This window comes from Ciconia boyciana, chromosome 3 (genome assembly GCF_034638445.1).
Source record: "Ciconia boyciana chromosome 3, ASM3463844v1, whole genome shotgun sequence".
In the NCBI taxonomy this organism is placed as follows: Eukaryota; Metazoa; Chordata; class Aves; order Ciconiiformes; family Ciconiidae; genus Ciconia; species Ciconia boyciana.
Window position 1 is genome coordinate 27,802,749 of NC_132936.1, and position 20,902 is coordinate 27,823,650.

Sequence of the window (20,902 nt, forward strand, 5' to 3'; positions counted from 1 at the left end):
GTACAACATGGTCCACTGACATATATGCTTGAGCCTATTTCCTTAAGCATTTCCTTACCTTCTTGTTGGAGGAAATAGCACATAATATTTTTCCTCATGTCCAATAACAATCAAAACGTACTATTTTCTTTAGATTTGACTGCATATGGTTGAGTGAGGTTATGCACCCAGTTTTAGTATTAGCTATGTTTTGTGTTTGTTTGCCTTAAATTTTATCCATTAAAGATCTTTTTAGGATTAAGTAGAGAACATTACTTATAGACATTTTAAAATGTATTTTTGATTCATTAAAAGGCAAGCCAGAAGTTCACTCTTACTTCTGCCACTTTAGCTGGTATGATGTTTCCTTCATATGGGCATCCCAATGCACATGACACATACCTACAATAAAAAGAACACACAAAGATACTTCTGTTTTATATATGTGAATCTGTATCCATCCATATTACATAAAAAAGGTTAAATATAATTTTGAATATTTAAGCCAGCCAATGCAGAATAAATATTTGAATGAAAAGTTAAAATTACATCAGATGAAAATAGCAGGTTTATCAAGTTTCTTTTTAAATCACAGAACAGAGATTTATAGCTTTATTTATGCTTAATGTATGTCACAAGTTGTAAAGGACTGGCAATGCAGCCAAGCTAACGCTGCTGCAGGAGACTTCAATTTTTCTTGGTATTTCCTTCTGAAGTTGTAAGAGCCAGCTCAAGTTTTGCCTTGCCTGGCCCACACAAGGTATTCAGAAGAAGGTATCATTTTCTTCCTTGTGCCAGCTACCCAGATCTCAGAGAGCAACACATGGACACAAGCAACTTGTAACAACCCCACCATCTCATAAGTCATTACAATTGTGGTTGAATGGGGTAGCTTTCACCCTCTACCTCTGTACTGGCATTTCTGTCCCAGTGCCCCAGAAGAACTATAGCTCCATTGCAAGCTGTAGTTTAGGTATGCCTTGGGATAAGAAGAAACTGAGAAGCCAGAGTGTGTCTCTCAGCCGCTATCGGCTCCACAAAGCACAAAAATTGAAAGCCACAACCAAGCCTCCATTGTTCAGTCTTGATGCTGTGTTCACACAGAATTTGGTTTAATTTTTTTTTTTAATGACAATTAAGAGCCATGAAATTCCAATTAAACTTCTAATTGTTTATCTTAAATTGATTAGGAAGAGGATTAAACTAACGAGAAACAGCCATTCAAAATCAAAATAACTGTGGCTGTAGAGGGATTTACAACAGATTCAGAGGGAGGCAGAGCCCCAGTCCCAGTGGGAGGTTGCTCAACTGCTTAATAGAAGAACAAGAGCCTTCATCAATCCTCCATCATTCCCTTTCCCTCAACACTGAAGGAAATAATGTAAAATTATACACTGTATAATGCAAACGGTATTGAACAGATGCCAGTTTGTAGGTAGTCAAGGTCCATAGGGTAAAAGGATGTATTGTTTCTTTGCAGTTGAAGGAGAAACTGATTGATAGAATGTGAAATTAGGATGAGTAACAGGCAAAAACAAATTGTGAAAAAAATGTCAACATTTTAATGCGTATAACATATTCCATCCCTTATATGTCGGTATGGTGTTGGTACACTGGAAGTATCAGTAAGAATGAAGCAAACCTTGAACCTAAAAAGAACTTGATTAGCCCTGACAAAGAAATGGAAATGGATTTTGTTTCCACAAAAGTGGTTGGGTCCATTACATCCTGCTCATAATTTTAGTCCAGATGCCTACTAGGCATGATTTCAATTATCTGTATGTTATTATGAAAACTAGGTTTTTGAAACTTGGACATAGACCTCATTAAATATCACCCCCAATTTAGATGTCACTGTTTAAGTTTCAAAATTCTAAATTTTCTTATCTACATTAAAGATTAAAAAAGTAGCTACTGTTAACAGTTAAACACTGCCCTGCTTTTCAGAGACACATAACTCAAAACCAATTCAGGATAATTTCCTTAATTTTTTTTATACATACACAGTTTTTCAAATGAAACCAAGCATGAAAAATTTCAGACCCAAAGGATTGCTTTTTACATAATACTATGTATTCACAAGCCTACAGCTAGTGAATACACAGACTTTTACTGAAATTATTTTGCAACGTCAGCCACAGCACTTATTATGAAGTGAGCAAGAACAGTACTAAATACAAAGTAAAGGCAAAACATACAGTACATATGTGCACATGTTCCCTTTAGTTACATACATCTTTACATGCTCCTAAGAGCTACATATGTTAGATCAAGAAGACGTGCGTTTGGTAGTGATAACGTGGCATGAATGACATCTGGAATGGAGTAGGGCAAACAAAAGTAAAAGCAGGCCAAAAGGTATCTAGAGAACAAGGGAATACTCCCTGTGGTTCACACCAGTGAGCAGAAACTCGCCTGAGCTCACATAACTCAGCTGGGCCTGCTGGGGTATGAAAGTATGTGGTGACCTGAGGAATCTGCCTACTACGACGTACAAATCTGTTTGAGATTATGAGCTGTCTGCATGCTTACACCATTGCAACTAGACTGACATTTGAAACAAGGAAAATATGATCTATCTGGGCATCTGATATTCAATATTAAACTGGAGAAAACAGGGCTTACTGAAAGAATTTGACAGGTAAAGAACTTCCTACCAGAGAGAGAGCAAAGTCCTGTGGAGAATGAAAGAACTGTTTTTCAGTAGAGTTCATCAAGGATAAGCTTGGCAGAATTTTATCTAATATTTTCATTTAATGAATTGGCATAAAAAGTAGAGATGTGGTGATAACATTAAACTTCTTGGTACTGTCAATACAAAAAAAAAGCACTGGGATTCCATGCAGAAAGGACAGGAGCAATAGAAATGGGACTCAGCTGATGGCAATGACAAATAAAGTGGAATGCTTAAAATGAGGCTGTAAAAGAGTAAAACGCACTTCAAACATATATCAGGATAAGCATTTTTAATAGAGGACATAAAATATGAATTCCATTTGACAAGGTCTTGCTACATTCTTATTGGAAATAAGAGATACAGTTTGAATCATCCGTAGAAAAAGTAATGCAAGCTTGAACAGATGCAGGCAAGGGCTGAGTACAGCTAGCAGGAGTACAGAGAGCCTAGTGTATGAAAGGAGAAAATATGCATGTCTATGTGAAAGAGGAAAGATAATCATATGTCTGGTCTGAGCACTTGCCAAGACATCTAGACTTAAGGCAGCACTGGGTGGGACACTTTGTAATTGCATTTGTGTGGTTCCAAATTAATAAACTTAAGTGAGAGGAAATAGCTTTCAATAGGAAGGTAGATCTGTTATCTACAGATATGTTTGGCTGTTACGTTTTCTTTTTTTGTGTATGAAATAACCCATAAGGCATTAAAAGCACAAGAGAATCCAGCCAAAGCAGAGCCCCAAGACCTCCACCCACACCCCTCCAAAATGGGAGACAACTTTGAAGAACATGCGGAAGAGCTGCTTAGAAAGAAGAAAATTAACATGACAGAGCCACAGAAAGCAACAAAAGACACAAGTTTAAAGAAGAGTCTGGTCAACTGCAGCAAACACTACTGACAAGTCAAGAAGAATGAGGATAGACTACTGTTTCTGAGATCTTGTCATCAGGGAGTTTGGTGAGAGCTGTTGCAGTTGCAAGCAAGGAACAGAAGCCAAAGTGTAGGAGTTCTAGGAGGGAATCACAGAAGAGGGTCTCCAGACAGTAATTATAAACAGCGCCTTCAATGAGCTTAGGAATGAAGAAGAGATAGGCGATGAGATATGATATGAAGAACCAAGTAGGGTCAAAGGTGCAATTTTTAAGAAGCAAATGCTTGCTTATATTGCAGTGGAAAAGAGCCAGAGGACAGTGAAAGGTTAAGAAAGAGAATAAGGGAGGGGAGAAAAAAGAGGAAGAACAGAACATGGGGTCACTGGGGCAAGTGGAAGGGGTACAGATGGAAAGTAGACAAGAAACTCCTGCTGCTCTGACAATGGAGGAGAAAGAGAAAGGATTAGGGGAGGGGAGGGAGAAGAGAGTGACAGAAGGAAGAGCATACTGTCTCTGTTTTTCCTTAGGAGAAAAAACAAGATCCTATGTGAAGAAAAGCAGCAGAGGGAAAAAGAGGGAAGAGCTTGAGCAATGAGTTACAGAGGCAACTGGGATTTAATCTGGGGATTCAATTAAGTTGGAGAATACAGCTGTTTTCTAAAAAGATGGCAGGACTGAAAGAAAAAAAGACTGTAATGAAAAAGACTGCCTTGGTCTCAGGATATTCACCAGAGACACTCCACAGTATGAGAGCAGAAGCAAATATCTGGGAGTTCACAAAGCAGACTCTGCAATGGAAGTGTTTAATTCTAAGTATGTGCTTAAATCTTTGCTGAATCAAGGCCAGACATTTTAGTAGCCTAACTACGTCTTTAGCATGCAATCAAGAAAAGAGCCCATGCAACCAGAGGTGGAAAGAAAGACTTGCAGTAAGTGAACGTATCTATACAGCTGCTTTAGGAACATACAGGTAAATGCTGTTTTGCTCACTCGTGTTCTGTGAAATTAGAATTCCTCCCTTTTTATCACATAAAAAGTGATAAAAAGAAGTTCTCTACTTGTTTCACCTGGCAGAGTTTACCCAGTCTCTTGCCTCTTCTACAGATTTCACTGCAGGTAAGTAACATTTGGTGGTCTTCTAAATTGTTTTCTATTCATATAAAAACAATTAAAAAAATAAACCCCAACAACTTTACTGTGTAATATTTTGGACAAAAATGCTGAACAGCCTCTGGGGATGGGGAGGGAGAAGGAAGAGGAAGAGAGTTTTCAGTTTCTTCCAGTAAGCCAAAACCAAATTGCAATGTTCCACAAATGGTATAGACAGTGTAAGGTGCCCACGATCAAGGTCACTAGGAATGGTGATAATCACCACACCAGCCCAATGACTGTGAAATGCAGTATATAAAACCACAAACAGGGTAAATGAGCAAACTTTTCATAACCAAAGTGTGTTAAAAGGAAAATGAATCCAAGCAGAAACTGAACTCCATGTTGTAATCAGCCCTTTGTCAGCTTGTTTCAGCAAGATTTCCAGAGCCAGATCCACAGCTGCTACCACAGCTGGAAGCACAGAGCCTCCTGAGAAGCCAGTTGCAGACTCAGATGCTGCTGTTTCCTGTTTATTATTATAGTGTAAGTTTGCATATAATTTACCATGTTCACTGCAGATGTATTTATTTTTATTGGATGTTCGTGCTAAAATGTATATGCCTATCATTTGGTGAATTCATAATATTAAGGTTGATATATTCTGTCTCTGCAAAGGAAGCCATTTGTTAAAAACAGGCAATCTTTACTGTAAGGAGAGGGGAAATACAAAGAAGAGAAGAGGCAAAGGAGATTCTTCCAGAAACAGAATCTCCAAGCCAAGCCCAAAATTTGTAAATAAGGCCAGGATTTTTTTTCCACATTTGATTAAAAAAAAAAACCAAAACAACCAACCTCTCCATGTATTTAGTGCCCAGTTGCAAGTAATATATATGCTATTCAAAATGAATCCTATAGTAATAATATTTGTTATTATTTTTAGAATGCCCAGAAAACACTGTTAATTTGTGAACTATGTTCTAGAAAATAACTTATTCTCTAAAAACAGAACAAAACTGTTACTATAATGAAGGGCCACTTAACTTTTAATAACTATATTGAATTATCCATGGAGCAATCAGTAACACACTAGCAAACACATTGTATTGTTACCTTATAATTTCATACTAACATTTCAAGTCTGATTTTAGGCTACTCTTTAAGAAGAAACAGGGGTCATTTTTACTTCCACAGGTATCCCTTTTTTTTTTTATTATTTTAAAAAAAGCAGCTCTTCTGGCCTACTAATAATATTTTCTATCTGCAGGCACAAAAAAAATTGGTAAAAATTGGTATAAAGTTATTCCTAAGGAAAATGTCTCCTCTTACATAGTGCAATCATCCAGTATGATAGAGTTAGTACAATGGCTTCTACATCCTTTTCTTAACCTGTTCCCAGTACAGAGAAATGCACGAAGTCCCCACATCCCAGCAATCCCCAGCTCCTCAAACTTCTCCAGGGACTGTGACCAGCTGGCTTAGTACTGTGTAGCCCTGTAGATTTGTTTACCATTCACATACTAAAATGTGTTGCTTCCAAGTCTATTAAATGTTCATCTACATTTTGTTGTTCCCATAATCTCAAATATAGGCTCACTTATAGTGATATGACGGTGTTAAATCAATTTTACTATCTAAAGAAGTGATAATGGTAAAGATCACCCTATTATCAATATAATTGTGACTATGCTAAACTGCACAGTGTAGTCTAAAAATGGGAGTTTAAAGCACAGTGAAAAAACATGCGTACTCCAGCCCTAAGTATTCCAGAACACCAGAAAATATGAGTTCAAAGTTTCTGTCTGTATTCGTAAAACATATGTTGTTAAACTGTATTGATTTGTGCAAAACTGAATTGTTGGGAGTTTATCTAATGGTACTTCTAATTAGGTTTATAAAATACAGTATTGTAAGGCCACCCAAATATCTTGAATTAAGGTATTTAAGATGAACTGTAATAAAAGAAAAAAAGAGCATTATTGAACTGAATTATAAAGATCAGATTGTCTTGATAATCAGACATTTCAGATAATTAGGATGTTTCTTCATAAACAAAACAGACTTCATTATTAGTTTCCGGAATTACTTGTTATAAAGTATATTAAAATAAAATCGATGTGTTCTTCCACATGTTTGGTTTTTTTTTCAAAATGAATCCAAATATCACTAGTACAAGACAAAGATAAGTAAAATTAATTCTTTCTCTTTAAGTTTCCACTATTTTGTGTCTTACCTTGTGTATTAGCATCAAAGTAAAACAATAATTATTTCCTATAATCAACAAGGAATTATATACGTTGCAACCTGTAACCTTTATTATAACATAATATAAAAGGTAATAATAATATTGCATACAATCATTTGTTTGGTATCTATTTGTAATAGCAAAAAACATTGCTATATTTCAAATATTTCAACCAATATTTGAATTCTATAGAAACACAGATGTAAGCCAAATATTGATACACTTCAATATGCTTTTATGTATAGTGAACTTCACCATACTGATCATTCTTAAAAGACATAGGACTGTAAACAAAGGAATTACATACACCAGTTTAGAATTAATGTGTGATTACATATGCTCTAATTTATGAAGCAGCAGCTTTGTAAGGAAATGCTTCTAGAGTTATTTTACAGAAAACATTTGCATCTGTTTTTCTAACACTGAACCTCTAAACATTTGCATACACATTCACATTTGCACATGCAAATAGTCCAAATGGCCTCAAAAGGACTATTCACATGAAAATTTTTCAGGACTGGGACATAAATACAGCTTTTAATTGCTGGTCATGGAAAAGTGTTTTTTAGCAGAGAAAAAAAAATTACAATCTTTCAGCTTTTATATTCCCAGTTAATTTTTATTAGGACTAAGACAGTCCTATACAGAACTGCATGTTTCAGAGGGAGATAGTCTGACTTTATTTCACTGTCACAGGACACAAGGTAGGTAGTGAAGTACCATTTGTGGAAAAGGGGGAAATGCAAGTCCTTATGTCCTTACTGTTCCTTTGTACTAACTGCAATTTATTTCTGTGTCTTTTTAAATTTTTGAATACATTCACTTGGAAGAATCTAGCTTAATCAGAATTTACTTAACATTTTCTTCATATGCACATTAAAAATACATTTAAATTAAAACACAATCCAAGTGACTACTTGCAGTTATCATTTGCCACAGTTTTTCATCAATCCTGGCTGCTAGGCTTCATTTTTAATCACTGAAAAAGATATTTTTAATAGTACCTGAATTATGCATTAAAAGATGCAATTCTAAAACCAGCAGTATTTTGTGTCATTTCACATGCAAAATATGTATAGTAGTAATTAGCTGACCACACAGTTTATAACTGATTTGGCTCAGTGTCTTCACAGAACGTGTCCCAGATGTTACTGTAAAGTTTTTATGCATGTACAAAAAAACAAAAATAAAAACTCCTTTATGACGCTAATAAATAGTCTAACTTCTAAGACCATACGCAAGATTTCAATTCTTCATAAATATTTGAACTAATTTAGTAAACATTTAGAAAACTGTGTACTGTGCTACAGATTTTAAATGTGACAGCTGACGACATAAATTTTCTGGATGATGATCGAGTCAATGTTAGTGCAGCTGTAGCAACAGTAAGACATGCAAAAGCTTAAAGTTTAGTTTCAACTGTTTTGAGTGCATTTTTCATAAGATTCAAGGATTGCCAATGATTTATGCTCACTACATAAATTCTAAATTGCCAGTAAAAATAGGAAATAAAATTTGAACCCCTTAAAATTATTTTTGGAAGTATTTTTCAACTGCACAAATAAGGAGTTAGGGCAAGGTACTAAATTATCCATTTCCTGCAAATAAATAACACTTTAAACAATAATAGTGCTTTAGAAAGGAAACAATCTCTGTATTGAAATTAATATAAATACAATTTATGCATATTAATATTTTTATTACCTAAGTAATTCAAGCAAAAATATTTAGCCAACAAAATTTATATTAGAAGCCAAAATGTCTAGTCCTGGGAGCTTGCTTGAGCAAAGGCTGCAGGTTTTGGCCATGGTTCTTTAAAGCAGCCAATCTCTAAAAGGGTGATTAAAACCAAAACATTGATTTTCAGTGCACAGAGTACAAATCTTTGTCCATATAGTCCACAGCTTCATTTTGTGTTACCTTGCAGCACAAAGCCTATTAATACATTTCTCATATCTATTGTAATTTACATAAATTACAAGGTGCTAATCCTTAGCCTATGCACAGGTAGGATGGGACTCATCTGTCTTAACTTCTGATATCAGAGATAATAATCTACAGCCTATGCCTTAGATAGGCCATCTATAGGATGACTAACATAGTCATCCAAGCACCCAAGCTCCTTTGGATCATTTGGAGAGTGGTTCATCTTATCTTAAGGCAGGCACTTTAAAAAGCACATACAATAAATCATAGCCTGAAGGCTGCCTACTTCCCTCTAGTAACTACAAGCAGATTTAGGATGACAAGCTCAGACTTGTGTGGTCATGCTCAGATTTGCCTCATGTTACAACAATAGTTGTGAACAATATATAATTATTTTCAGTAAATAGAAGCCACACAACAAAATAAAACCTGAAACTAATCTTCTGCTTGAAATTAAATAACAACCAGTCAAACCATGAGCACCAATTCTAAATACTGAATGTCAACTGATGAGTTATGTAACATCCCATCCTTTTGTTTCCATATTGCTGGGTTTGAGGTCATTCAACAGAAACTCCCAAATTTCAATTTCTGAAACTGTCAGTTTCTGCCCCTGCTTGACTCGTCTATGTGATACTTACAGATCAGGATATAAAGCATAAAGAACATCGCATAAAGAACAACTTGCCACAAAGCCTTCACTGTCTCAGCATTTAGAGAATTTTGCATGGAACTGGGATACAAAAATGCCATTTATTTTAACAGTCATTAAAATCAGCTTCTTTAGTAGCAGCTAAATATGGGATCATAAATCAAGATCATATATCGCAGGCTTTGATAGGTAATTATTTTTTGATTGTTTTATCTCCAGGAAAAAGTCACCTTGATTGCACTGAATATTTCTATGAAATCTCTGTTTAAGTTTTACTTTCTGATTACCTTTTCCACACCTTTTTTCATTGAGGAAGTGAAGCCCTGTGTTTCATATCATTAAATAGAATGTAAAACTTCACAAGTCTTCTAAACGTACTGCAATATTTGGGAACTAAAGAACTATTTCCACTCAAGTCCTAATGAATTCCCTGTAGTAGTGCAGGCTTTTGTTGGGTGTTAGTACCAGAGAAAATTATGGTTTCGTCTTCTAGAATTAAGTTGGAAATGACGGTCTGCTTCCATAATCTTCCTGCTCACAAGCAGCTGAAATGTTGTAAACAGATTTATTTACTTCCTGAATTTGGCATTCAAAACTGATGCTGCTTCTTTATCAGTATTTTTTCATTTTTTAACTAATTAAAAGTTGAGTCCACCTTCTAGAGGTTCAACTGCTAAGAGATCTACCATTAAAAAAAGTCCTTCTGAATTCTGCATTTCTATGTTCATGCTCCTGCTATTATTTTGCTGGTTTTCAGAATTCTACTCAACAAAAGACTGTACACTGGAGCTTAAAAGAGAGTATCAAGGTAGATGGACACTAAAAATCCTTTTTTTTAAATTATTTCTGAGCAATCATTCCGTTTCAATGCTTCCTACAGATTCCTGTAACTCTGCAACCCATGCGGAGTGCATCTGAATGAGTATGAATATGCAGGAACAAGACTCAATGTATCACAATACTTGGTAATCTCTTGAAAACATATGTGTCTAGACTCTGATCCACAGCAACATTTTATTTCTCATTAATTACTATATTGCCTCCTCAAAATCTCCCTGGGAGGGATTATTTAAAAAGTGCACTCAAAGTCCAAACAGATTGTGTTAACCAGTTCTCTTTTATCTTCTAACGTACTAGCATGCTCAAAACTTTCTTTTCAATATTTTCATATACTGAAATCCATGTTCAATGGATGTTTTAGATACTCAGAATTATTACCTCTGTTAGGTTTTTTTGTTATGAAATAAGGCTCCATATTCTGCAATTTAGATTCTCAGCAGATTTTTAGCAGATTAGCTACTTTATTATTGAGTTATATTAGATCCCCCTGGACAAATACCAGAGAGTCCTCTCCTAAAATTTTTGATTTGTTGAAGTGTAACGTTAGTCCAGCACCTTATCTCCTGATGCCTCAACTTCTATTTTTCACTGGATAAATTAGTTTCCAAGCTAATATCCTGTGATGAAGATAGCTGAAACATAAACATAGATGTAGTTTATCTTCAATATACTTAACCTCTCTAATTGGATTCTTTACTCATTTATAATCCCACAAATTGAATGATTCTGTCAATGGATTCCTACTTCTAAATGATTCACTTTTCTTAGACCTGTAAGCCTAAGGAAGAAAGCTATAGCTGGAGTGAACTTACATCATTTTCATTGACAACTTTGAATCTGTTCACTTTGTAGCATATCTGATATTAAGCAGTCCACTGTTGAAGCATTGTGTAACGTACTATACCTGGCACAACAGACTCAATAAAATTGTCCTGCATGTACTGTGTGAAGTTTGTCTAGGTTTGCATACTGAAATGAAATTACAGATCTTTGTACTGGATGCACAAAGTAAGCACTTTTAAAACATAGTCTGATTGTATGTTTTCTCTGAGTTCAATTATCTCATTTCTCTTCATCTCGGTACTGCTGTTTTTTCTGTTTGCTTCATTACCTGGCTCTTGATACCCCTCTCTTTGTATCTCCTTGCTTTGTTTTCCTTCTTTTTATTCTTAATTATTATAATTTTTTTTTTTTGTGCTCTGCTTCTGTTTGACCATTTTCTGCCTCTTACTTCTTCCTCTCTGTATGTGCCTTCCCATTCTGCTGCTTTCTCATTTTTTTCTGCTGTGTGCAGAAAAAAACCTGCCACACACAGTTCATCAGACAATAAATGTATGGGAATGTTGTAGAATCCTATCATGGGAACAGTCATTTCCATCACATCACTGTATCAGTGCCAGAATAACTGCTACTGGCATATTACAAATACCTTCAACATACAACCTGTGGAAAAAAAAGCAGCAGGTTGCCACTTCCTTAAACATGTGAAAACTAGTGCACAGAAGGTAAGTTAACATTTTAAGCTCCAACATCAATCTAGAGTACACCACAGGGGCTTCTTCATCACCTGCAGTTTACATCTTCTGGACCAGTTGCAAAGTCCATTTGTTAACACACACAGCTATCCAAAAACATATACAATGCGTAAGTTTTGAGGATTCCCTTGATGGTTGGTTGCCTCTATTGTGCCATTTGGTTGAATTTTGTTAGTGAAATACAGGAATATGAAACCGAAAATATTGCCTGACATGCCTAGACAACTGAGAAAGCCAGAAAGCAAAAGTTTAGTGTAATGTTCACCAGTGCCTAAGGTTTGTTGCCATACACATGCTGTCCTTTCTGAATTGACTGCCTATTCCCTTATCTACACCTCTCCAGGACCTAAAATTCATGCATACCTGAGCTTAATCCTCCTGGAGAACTCAAATTGCTGGTTATGTTCTCAGCTCAGAATTTAGTTCCAGAAAAATGTGGCAAACAGTGGTGGTAGAGACCTTTTAAACAAACAGACCTCTTAGAAGTTGCTCAGGAAGGCAAACTCTGACTCTACCTGACAGATTAGCAGCTAGGTAGAGCATTTAAACTCTGGTACAAGTTATTGTTTCTTAATACAGTGAAAGTTCTTTCTTCTCTATTCAGTGATTTACCATCTGAAACATATAACCAGGCTAGGGAATAAGGACCCAAGCATTTATGAGCTATCCTTGGTTGGATGTGTGTGTGTTAAAATCCTTGGCTTGGACAAGATGACCTCCAGAGGTCCCTCTCAACCTAAACCATTCTGTTATTCTGTAATCTTCCGAGGCTGAGGTATAACTAGAAGTCAGATCTCCCTTTCTCAAGGCAAAAGCTCAAACTGCCACACTGTTGTACGAAAAGTGAGCAGTAGCATTACGCATCACTATTTCTGGAGGAAAGAGAGATCCTGGTATTTATTCCCAGACGGGTTTTCAAGCACTTAGTCTCTGAGATATCTACCTCTATTTATTTTAAAGTCCAGGTATTTTCTGAGCATGATGTAGTTTGTATTACTAGTAATCCTCAATGAATCTCACTGTTGAGTTTCTCTTTGAACCTATGTAAGCCTTTTTGCATTCACAAGGACCTTCACAAATAATCTTAGATAAGTAGCTCTGTCTAATGCAAAAGAAAATGGAAATGAAAAAGAAAGACTGTTCAAGGGTGAGTATCTTTCAGGATTATTTCAAGTTTAAAAGAAGGCACTCTAGAGAAAGATAAATACTGGACAATTCCAGAGTTTCATGCACTAGACACTCCAAATACTTCAGTGCCTGGAGTTTTCAGAATAACTTACATCAAGAATATTTTTTTTTTCTTAGGAGTAAATTTGTTCTATCACTTTATATACTCATACAGTGTATGAAGTGATATATTATCAATACTATAATAATATAAAAGTATGCAGGGTATTTTTTCAAGGTGCAGACAACAGTGTTATGAGTTCTCAGCAGCACAAAATAAATTTTATTCTGTCATCTGTGAAGATAAAATAAATTTGTATAATAAAATGGGTACATTAATACACACAGCTTATTTTTTTCGATTTCCAGAGAAAAATAGTCACCATTAGCAGCTACAAAACATAGAGCAAAATTACTAAATATATTCAATCTTTAAAAAAAAAAAATCACAATAAAGACTATTATTTAAATTCATCTAAAATGTAAAACTTTGGTAGGTTACTTTCCTACTGGTACAACAAAACCCCCTGTAACAGTGACTCCAATAACTCTGTATTACTTGAGAATCTTTATATTTACCCACGCACTGGAATATTCATACTCCTTGCAGATTTAGCAACTTCTTCAAATTTTTCTATGCTTTCTTCAATTGAACAATTAATATTCATTTTGCTAAAAGATTCAGATGCTGCACCAAATACTGAGACTTCTGTAGCCCCTGCTGCAATCTGAAAAATACATTTCAATAAAACAGAATCATAACACTATATTAAAAGATTAGATTAAGCATTTAATTCTGTATGACATTCTAGAATTTTAAAGTGCATTATATCATCCACATCTAAAATATAAGTTTCATTACAATTTTATCTATTGCATAAGAACAGATTGAATCAAACTTTGAGTTCATTCACTATGGCGTATTTCCTTCCTCTTCTTAGCAATTAGGTAAACACATTTTTAAAGTGATAAATGATAAAGGTATTAAGATGTAGGAAATCATATGAACCAACTATGAAAATAACAATGATTGATACTTATATTCATTTTTCAGAAAAGGAAAAGATCATATAACAACTCTGGAATATCCATCCTCTGTACAAAGCCTGTTCCTCATGAATGCCAGGAAGTCATTCTCATGCTTAGGATAGCTCTGTGCCTGCATGTGCCCAGAGCAGCAACAATAACCAACAGGGATTTCCTTGTTAGAATTAACTCTGGGATCAAGGGCTCCATTGGTCTTGGTGTCGTAGTCGATATGGATAATATGGAAAACATGTATGTGAGAGTCTGCTGAGAAAAAGTCTCAGAGCAAATACCAGTCTAAAAAATGCGTAACTGTGGTGACTTCACTGAAGGGGCAATTAGCCTCAGCTTGTACTCAGCACCTCAGTACTCAGTAAATCAACTAACATGAGGCAAACTAGAATGCTGAAAGCCAAATGATAGGAGAAGAAAACATTTAAGCTTAGGAGAATAGCTAATTAATTAATTCTCACTCTCCAGTGAGAATAATATTCTTGTTCTATGAAAAAGAATGGAGCTTTTCTCTTTTCTCTCTGCTTCTGCAGGATAATGTCTAAGCTTCAGCAACCCTTACAGCAACAAATACCCTTTCAAATAGAGGGAAGAAAAAAATATAGCAGCAAGAAAGAACTCTGCAATAACCTACAACTATTTTTGCATTGCTTTCATTATATCACTAAATACAGTATAGAGATATAGCAGATTTAATTCAACTCATACAAGCTACCATTACAGACAAAAGTTGTGGCACTATAAATCTGACTATTGATAGTTAGCTCGCCTACGTACAGGATTCTGTTTTCACAGAGATTCCATATGCAGTATAGAAACTGAATGATAGACTACACCACAAATGTCCATCAAGCAGTATGCTTTCCAAACACAGCTTGTCCTATATCAAGACAAAAGCACAGAAGCATGAAAAATTTTCAGGAAACAAAGAAGTGTAAAGATCTGACTATCACTGTGTATGTTTTAAGAAGACTGAACTGCTCCATTTTCGCAATTCCAAACACTTTGAGTCTATAATTTTGAATATTTGCTTTGTATGAACTGAAACAATTTAAACTTTCAAACCCTACCAAAACGAAATGCAGAATTTAAGAAATCTAATACATTCCTATACAGCATTTTAATTTAATTGACTCTTTCCTCATTCTTCTTCACTACTTTCCAATAAGATGACACTCTTCAGAAACTTTTCTAGGGCCAACAAGTCAAAGAAGGAGAAGGAACTGTCTTTCTCTTTATACACAAGCATCATCTATAGGAACTTGCAAAGACTGCTTGATCAATACTTCCATTAAAATATGAATACATATAGCTTAACATCACTCTGTGAATTTGCCCATTTTCCACAACAAAACCTGAGAGTTCTTAATTAAAAAACCCTATACCTTAGTTCTAACAGGACAGGTTATATGACATTAAATAGCTAGTTTATTGTACTGAACTGAAAGAATCTGAAACACGAAATAGGTAATTGTGGACATCTTCTATGAAGGCACTTACAGCAGAATGAAAACCCTGAAGATTAGGCGTGAGAACAGGATATTGGACTCCAGGATGCCGCTCAATGCCCCTCATTACTTCTTTGTGATCTGCCATCTAAAATATATAAATAATTTGTATTGATCAGCAGTTATTTTCTAATTTTATATAGCTAAGCAGAAATTGGCTTAGTCTGTGTTTTTGCCTTCATTAGGTATATAGTTCATACAAAAAGTGTAACAACAAAGGGGTTAAATTGATGTCATACAAGCACTCTTTTTTTGGATTTCTTAACTTTTGAGTATTTGAGTTGCAAGCTTTCCAGTTCTATATGAATATAGAATTGGGGCTAAGATTTCTATGGTTTCTTTTTGTGTGTATCTGTAAAAACATAATATGCATCATAAACTGACAGACTTGTGATCATGCTGATCATCAACTGTTATTGCGACTTTAAACTTACCTCAATGGAGTCAATAGGTGGAATTAACAGAATAACTGACATTTTAAAACCATCCAAATCTTGAAAACTTCAGCACTCTGATAAATGCAACTTCACAGTCTTAAGCATAAGGCAACCTGAATTACTCAACACTTTTATCCGCATATTTGAAAAGACTAATCACAAGTCTGTCCTTAAAAATATAGCAAAATCCAGTTCTTTGCATAGCGTAATATTTTAATATACTTAGAATTTTCTTTCAAAAGAAGAAAATACTTCTTTATTATGGCAAAGGTCAAAGACAATTACTTTATTCAAGCATTTGTTTTCCTTCATCTCCTCTCACAAAAGAAACTCTGCCTTTTTAAGATATGCTTACACTGTTCTCACTCAAGATTAAATGTAGTCCATGTACTAACCAAGATGATGAATCAAAGACTTATTCATGTAATAAACTGTAGATTATTTAGACAAGCACATTTTCTTGAAAGAAGTGGAGGAAAAATTAGTTTATTTTTTAATGGTGTGCATGCCTGAAAACAATACAGTTAATAAAAGATATCCCTCATATTTCATGTCTTACGGATTTTAAGTTTTAAAAAATGAATAGTGTATTTTAAATGCTTTTTAAATCAGCTTTCATAAAAGAAAATCTTCCAAGCAAACAATATTAAATTGGATTTCTGATTCTTTCTACACTGATGAAAAGTCATTTGAGGAGTACCGTATGAAAAGATATACGAACTACAAAGCTTTAATTACTTCTTCTTTTCAATGGATATTTTATTGATAGCTTTGCAGTACCACAATTCTAAATATGTGGTATTAAATTATACCAGATTATTAACTGACAATACTACTGGCAACCTGGAATCTTCCTGTCACTGGTTTCCTACTGTGAAAATGAATGGATTAAAAATATCGGAAAAATGCATGTATGCTTCCTCAAATGTAAGCCCAACATGTATCTATGAGGAAGTGGATATATGGTATGAAAAGTGTCTTATAGCAGACACAACTCATTTCTCATCAGGAAACAAGTGATGACACAAAGCAACTTTTTGTAATTGCTTCTACATAAACTAAATCAGTGTGACCACCTAACATATCTGATAACCTCATGAAAAAACATTTGGTAATGCCTTAGTTTTTTAAGAACAATTTTTCATTCCTGAATTTAATATAAGTAGTATCTACATTTCTCAGGGCAAGGAAGAATGTTTGAAACCAAATGATTAATTAAATGGCAAATGCTGGAACTAATTCCACACTTTAAAATTATAGCTTGACTTAAAATATACTAGAAAACCAAAATGACACTTTTTCAACCAGTATAAAGCTGCCAGGTCCAAATAATATTATATGTATTACATTTGTCCCATTACTATTTTTCCTGTAAGTAAAATCCCATTTTACCACATATTGCATGTTATAAGATTTTAAATTGTAATAAAATATTTCTTTTCCAAATTTCTTTAAAAATAAGCTTTCTAATGGTAGGTATTTATAATTTTTGGCCGTTTAGGTTATAGGTGTGGGATCCTGTTTTATATGGCACCTCACTACCGTGGAACTTTTTCTTTTAGCTTTTTTCAGTTAAAAAATCTCTGCCAAAAAAAACAGTAGATGGGAAACCATAAAAGAGCTTTAAAATACTAAAAAAAGAAATAAGTGAATGAGTGATCTAAACATAACCGTGAATTCTATTCCCATGACCTATGAAAAGAAAAAAGAAAGGAGCAAAGAAAAGACAAAGTCAAGACTACACTCCCCATCAAACCAACACAACCTTATCTTCTAAATACAAAACATTTTAAACAGAAATTAAGCAATTAAAATAAAGTACTCAGACATGAATTTAAGATAAGAAGGGATTGTTCTTTTTTCCAAAACTGACAAACCTATGTTAAATTTGGTACTCCTAATGGCTCACAGGAAAAGGAAATAATTAACAAGAAAGGAAGAAATCCACCTTTGCTTTGGACTTTTCCTTCTAATGTTTAAAACCCCCAACATTATTCCCTGTTGCTGTAACTGCCAAAGTTTGATGGCACTTGGAAACATTTAGCCTAGGCGCTTTTAATGGACGCAGTCTGAAAACTCATTGCCCCTGCATTGACACCAAAGAAATTGTGCATTGTCGCTGTTCTCTTCCCTTTTCCTATTACCCTTCCTTTAGGCCCTTCCCTGGTGATCCTGGGAACACCAAAATAAATCAAAGGAGTCCCTTAGAGAGTGCTGTAGAGCCAGTTTGCTCTGCTAACTCATGAATAAGCAAAAGTATGATCATACCATGTTTTTCTCAGAGGAAAGCCTGGAATACAGTCCAGGCCCAGGATGCATTCTCAGTTTAAAAAGGACAAACTTTATATACATTTTGACAGAAGATGTGCAACAAACAATGTTAAAAATTGAAGTATTTTCTCAAATCAATTAATTTCATGTTTTACCTTGTAAATAACTTGTGTGGTCTTTACTAAACATGTAAGTACTCAAATGCTTCTGTACAAAGTGTGTAATTTCTTGCAAATGAGTTTAAATGATATAGACAAGTATTGATTTATTTCCTCACTTGCAGAGAATTATCAAGTTTGCACAAACAGGAGCTACATAGTATACTTCAGGACTAAGCCTGAATTTTCAGCGTTAAATCTCAAATGAAAACCTGGCACTCCTAATGCCAATGCAGTTTTGCTGCTGAGTTCAGAAAGGCTGGGATTTCTGCTGAATTGTACCAAAGGTAAAAATTAACTTTGGAAAAATAATACGCAAATTATTACGATTCATCAAAACTCAGTATGGTTGCTGATAGAGTGCTAGATTTGCAAAATAAGTAACGTGCCTAACTACTACTACATACACAAAAGTCCCAAATTTAGATCTTCCAAACACACTTCCACATATGGAAAATGAAATTTCATTTAGAGGACAAGAAAGAAAGGTAATGCTACCTTTCTTTTTTACATCGATGACTATTAGTTCTCAGAATAGTAGAACAGAGGTAGGAAAAACATTAAATTATATTAATAATGTGTCACCATTCCAAATCTTTAGTTACAACTGAATATTTACATAAATGAAGAGCAAAATAAAATGCACAAGTACTTTCTTTGTCTCCATTCCACAGTACAACGTTAACATTGTAAAGAATTTTCTCTATATTACTAACCGCAGAAAGTCACTGCCTCTTTGTAGGCAAATTCAAAATCAGGATAGAATCTGCAACATCTCTCCTTAACTAGAATCCTTAACACGTAAGTGTATGTGTGTTTGTATGTGTGTGTATGTTTGTAAACTTAGTGTTTGGAAAAGGAGGACTGAATGGTGGATAGATACATGGAAATGTACCAAGTGCAGCAGTTAAAAAATGGTGTTTGGCTTCAGGGAAGAGACAAGTTTCCATGACAGTCCACACAACCCCCACGCCTGAGGAGTCTACTCCACTGATTTGATGCTAGGGAGCTCTGTAGAGAAGTTTCCCCAGTTTGCACAAGCCTTGTGCACCTACGTTTTCCTTCCCTGATTCTAGGTCTCTGAACTGATGTTGCTTCCACAAGAAGTCCTCTCCACCATGACTGTTCCCCAGCGATCAGCCTCACTGCTGTTCATCTGGATACTCAAACTCAGTACTCTGCATCCCAACAGCTTCATATTCTCTTTATCACTATGTCTACACTCAGCATCCTATATCCCAGCTGCCCTTTACTCAGAAGGTTGATATATCGTCCCCACACATCTTATCCCCACTCAGCATCCTGCAACCCAATTCTCTCACTCCCCATTTACTGCTGTCCCTTGCACATATACACTCATACAAATTCCTGCCCTCATGCTGCAAGGGGGAAATAGGGAATCACCTGCTAAATTATTTATGTTTGGAGAGACATTACAATATTTAAGATTTCTCACACCCTATGTAGTAACCATGGCAAATTGTACTCCTAGCATTTTTGTTGATAACGGGCCCGGAGTGCCCTCCTTCTTAAGAGTTTAGCTGCCTGCGCTCAAGGCCATTTCATTGATAAGACGACAGCAACTTGAGAAGCCTCAATCAGCCTTGGAGCTCATCAATAAAAGCTGGAAAGCAGATCAGCAGAGGCTCCCCCAAACAGCTCTGTTAAGAAGTCTTGACATGGCCTACCCTCCCTTTTCACTCAGAAGAAACTTTTAAGCTGAGACACTCTCATGCTTCCTCCCTACCTGAGAAACAGTGCAGCTGCACAGCAGCAGCCAAGCCCGTGCTTGGCCACGTACCTTACTGACTGGATCCTGACTGTGTCTCACAGAGTTGACGACCCTGGACCTGCTGCATCACTGCGGACTCACCTGAGTATGTGTACTCTTGGCTGCCCTGGTTACCCTCACCAGACTTGCTCTGCTCTCATGGACTGTTGGACTGCCCTGTGGTCAACAAGGCTACAACCTCTGCTCCCCTTGATATCGTGCTTGGCTTCCAGTTCCCCTTCCCTTCTGGAGGAACCTGCCCCCAAATTCTGCCAAGTTAGGGATTTAACCAGCTTTCTGCACAGCTTGCCCGCCTTTCTTCAATTTTGACCACTTTTTAATAATTAGCCCAACTTCAGCTGACCTGAATAAAAGCATAAAACTTGAAAACTGCAGAAATGGTGTCTGACAACAGCATCCAATTTTAAAAATAAACAATGTATTATTTCTGTTCCATTTTCTTGTATAATTATACAGGCTATACTACTGGAAAACTCCACTGCATGGAATGGCATTTAAATTGAAATAGTTCTGAATGGTGATAATTTTACATACCTGAGGCACCCATTTGGATGAAACGAAACTGGTCACTTCTATTGCAGGCAGGCCTGTTCTGGAAAGCCGGTTGATTAACTCAATTTTGATATCAGTTGGGACTATCACCTACAGACATGGAGATATACTATACTGAAGTATTTCATGCGGTAAGAAACTTTTGTAAGTGAAATGTTCTTAGC

The 20,902-nt window shown here is 35.5% G+C and overlaps 1 protein-coding gene across 2 annotated transcripts in view; it reads right to left on the minus strand.

Moving 5' to 3' along the window:
* Positions 1-20,902, minus strand: part of HMGCLL1 (3-hydroxy-3-methylglutaryl-CoA lyase like 1) — an 85,707-nt gene that overhangs the window by 40,530 nt on the left and 24,275 nt on the right. For both annotated transcript variants that reach the window (XM_072855186.1, XM_072855187.1), the window contains exons 3-6: positions 20,721-20,828; positions 15,521-15,616; positions 13,562-13,710; positions 318-381 (exon numbers count right to left, since the gene is read on the minus strand). In XM_072855186.1, the coding sequence (XP_072711287.1) occupies positions 318-381; positions 13,562-13,710; positions 15,521-15,616; positions 20,721-20,828 (417 nt within the window). The remainder of the gene's footprint in view (positions 1-317; positions 382-13,561; positions 13,711-15,520; positions 15,617-20,720; positions 20,829-20,902) is intronic.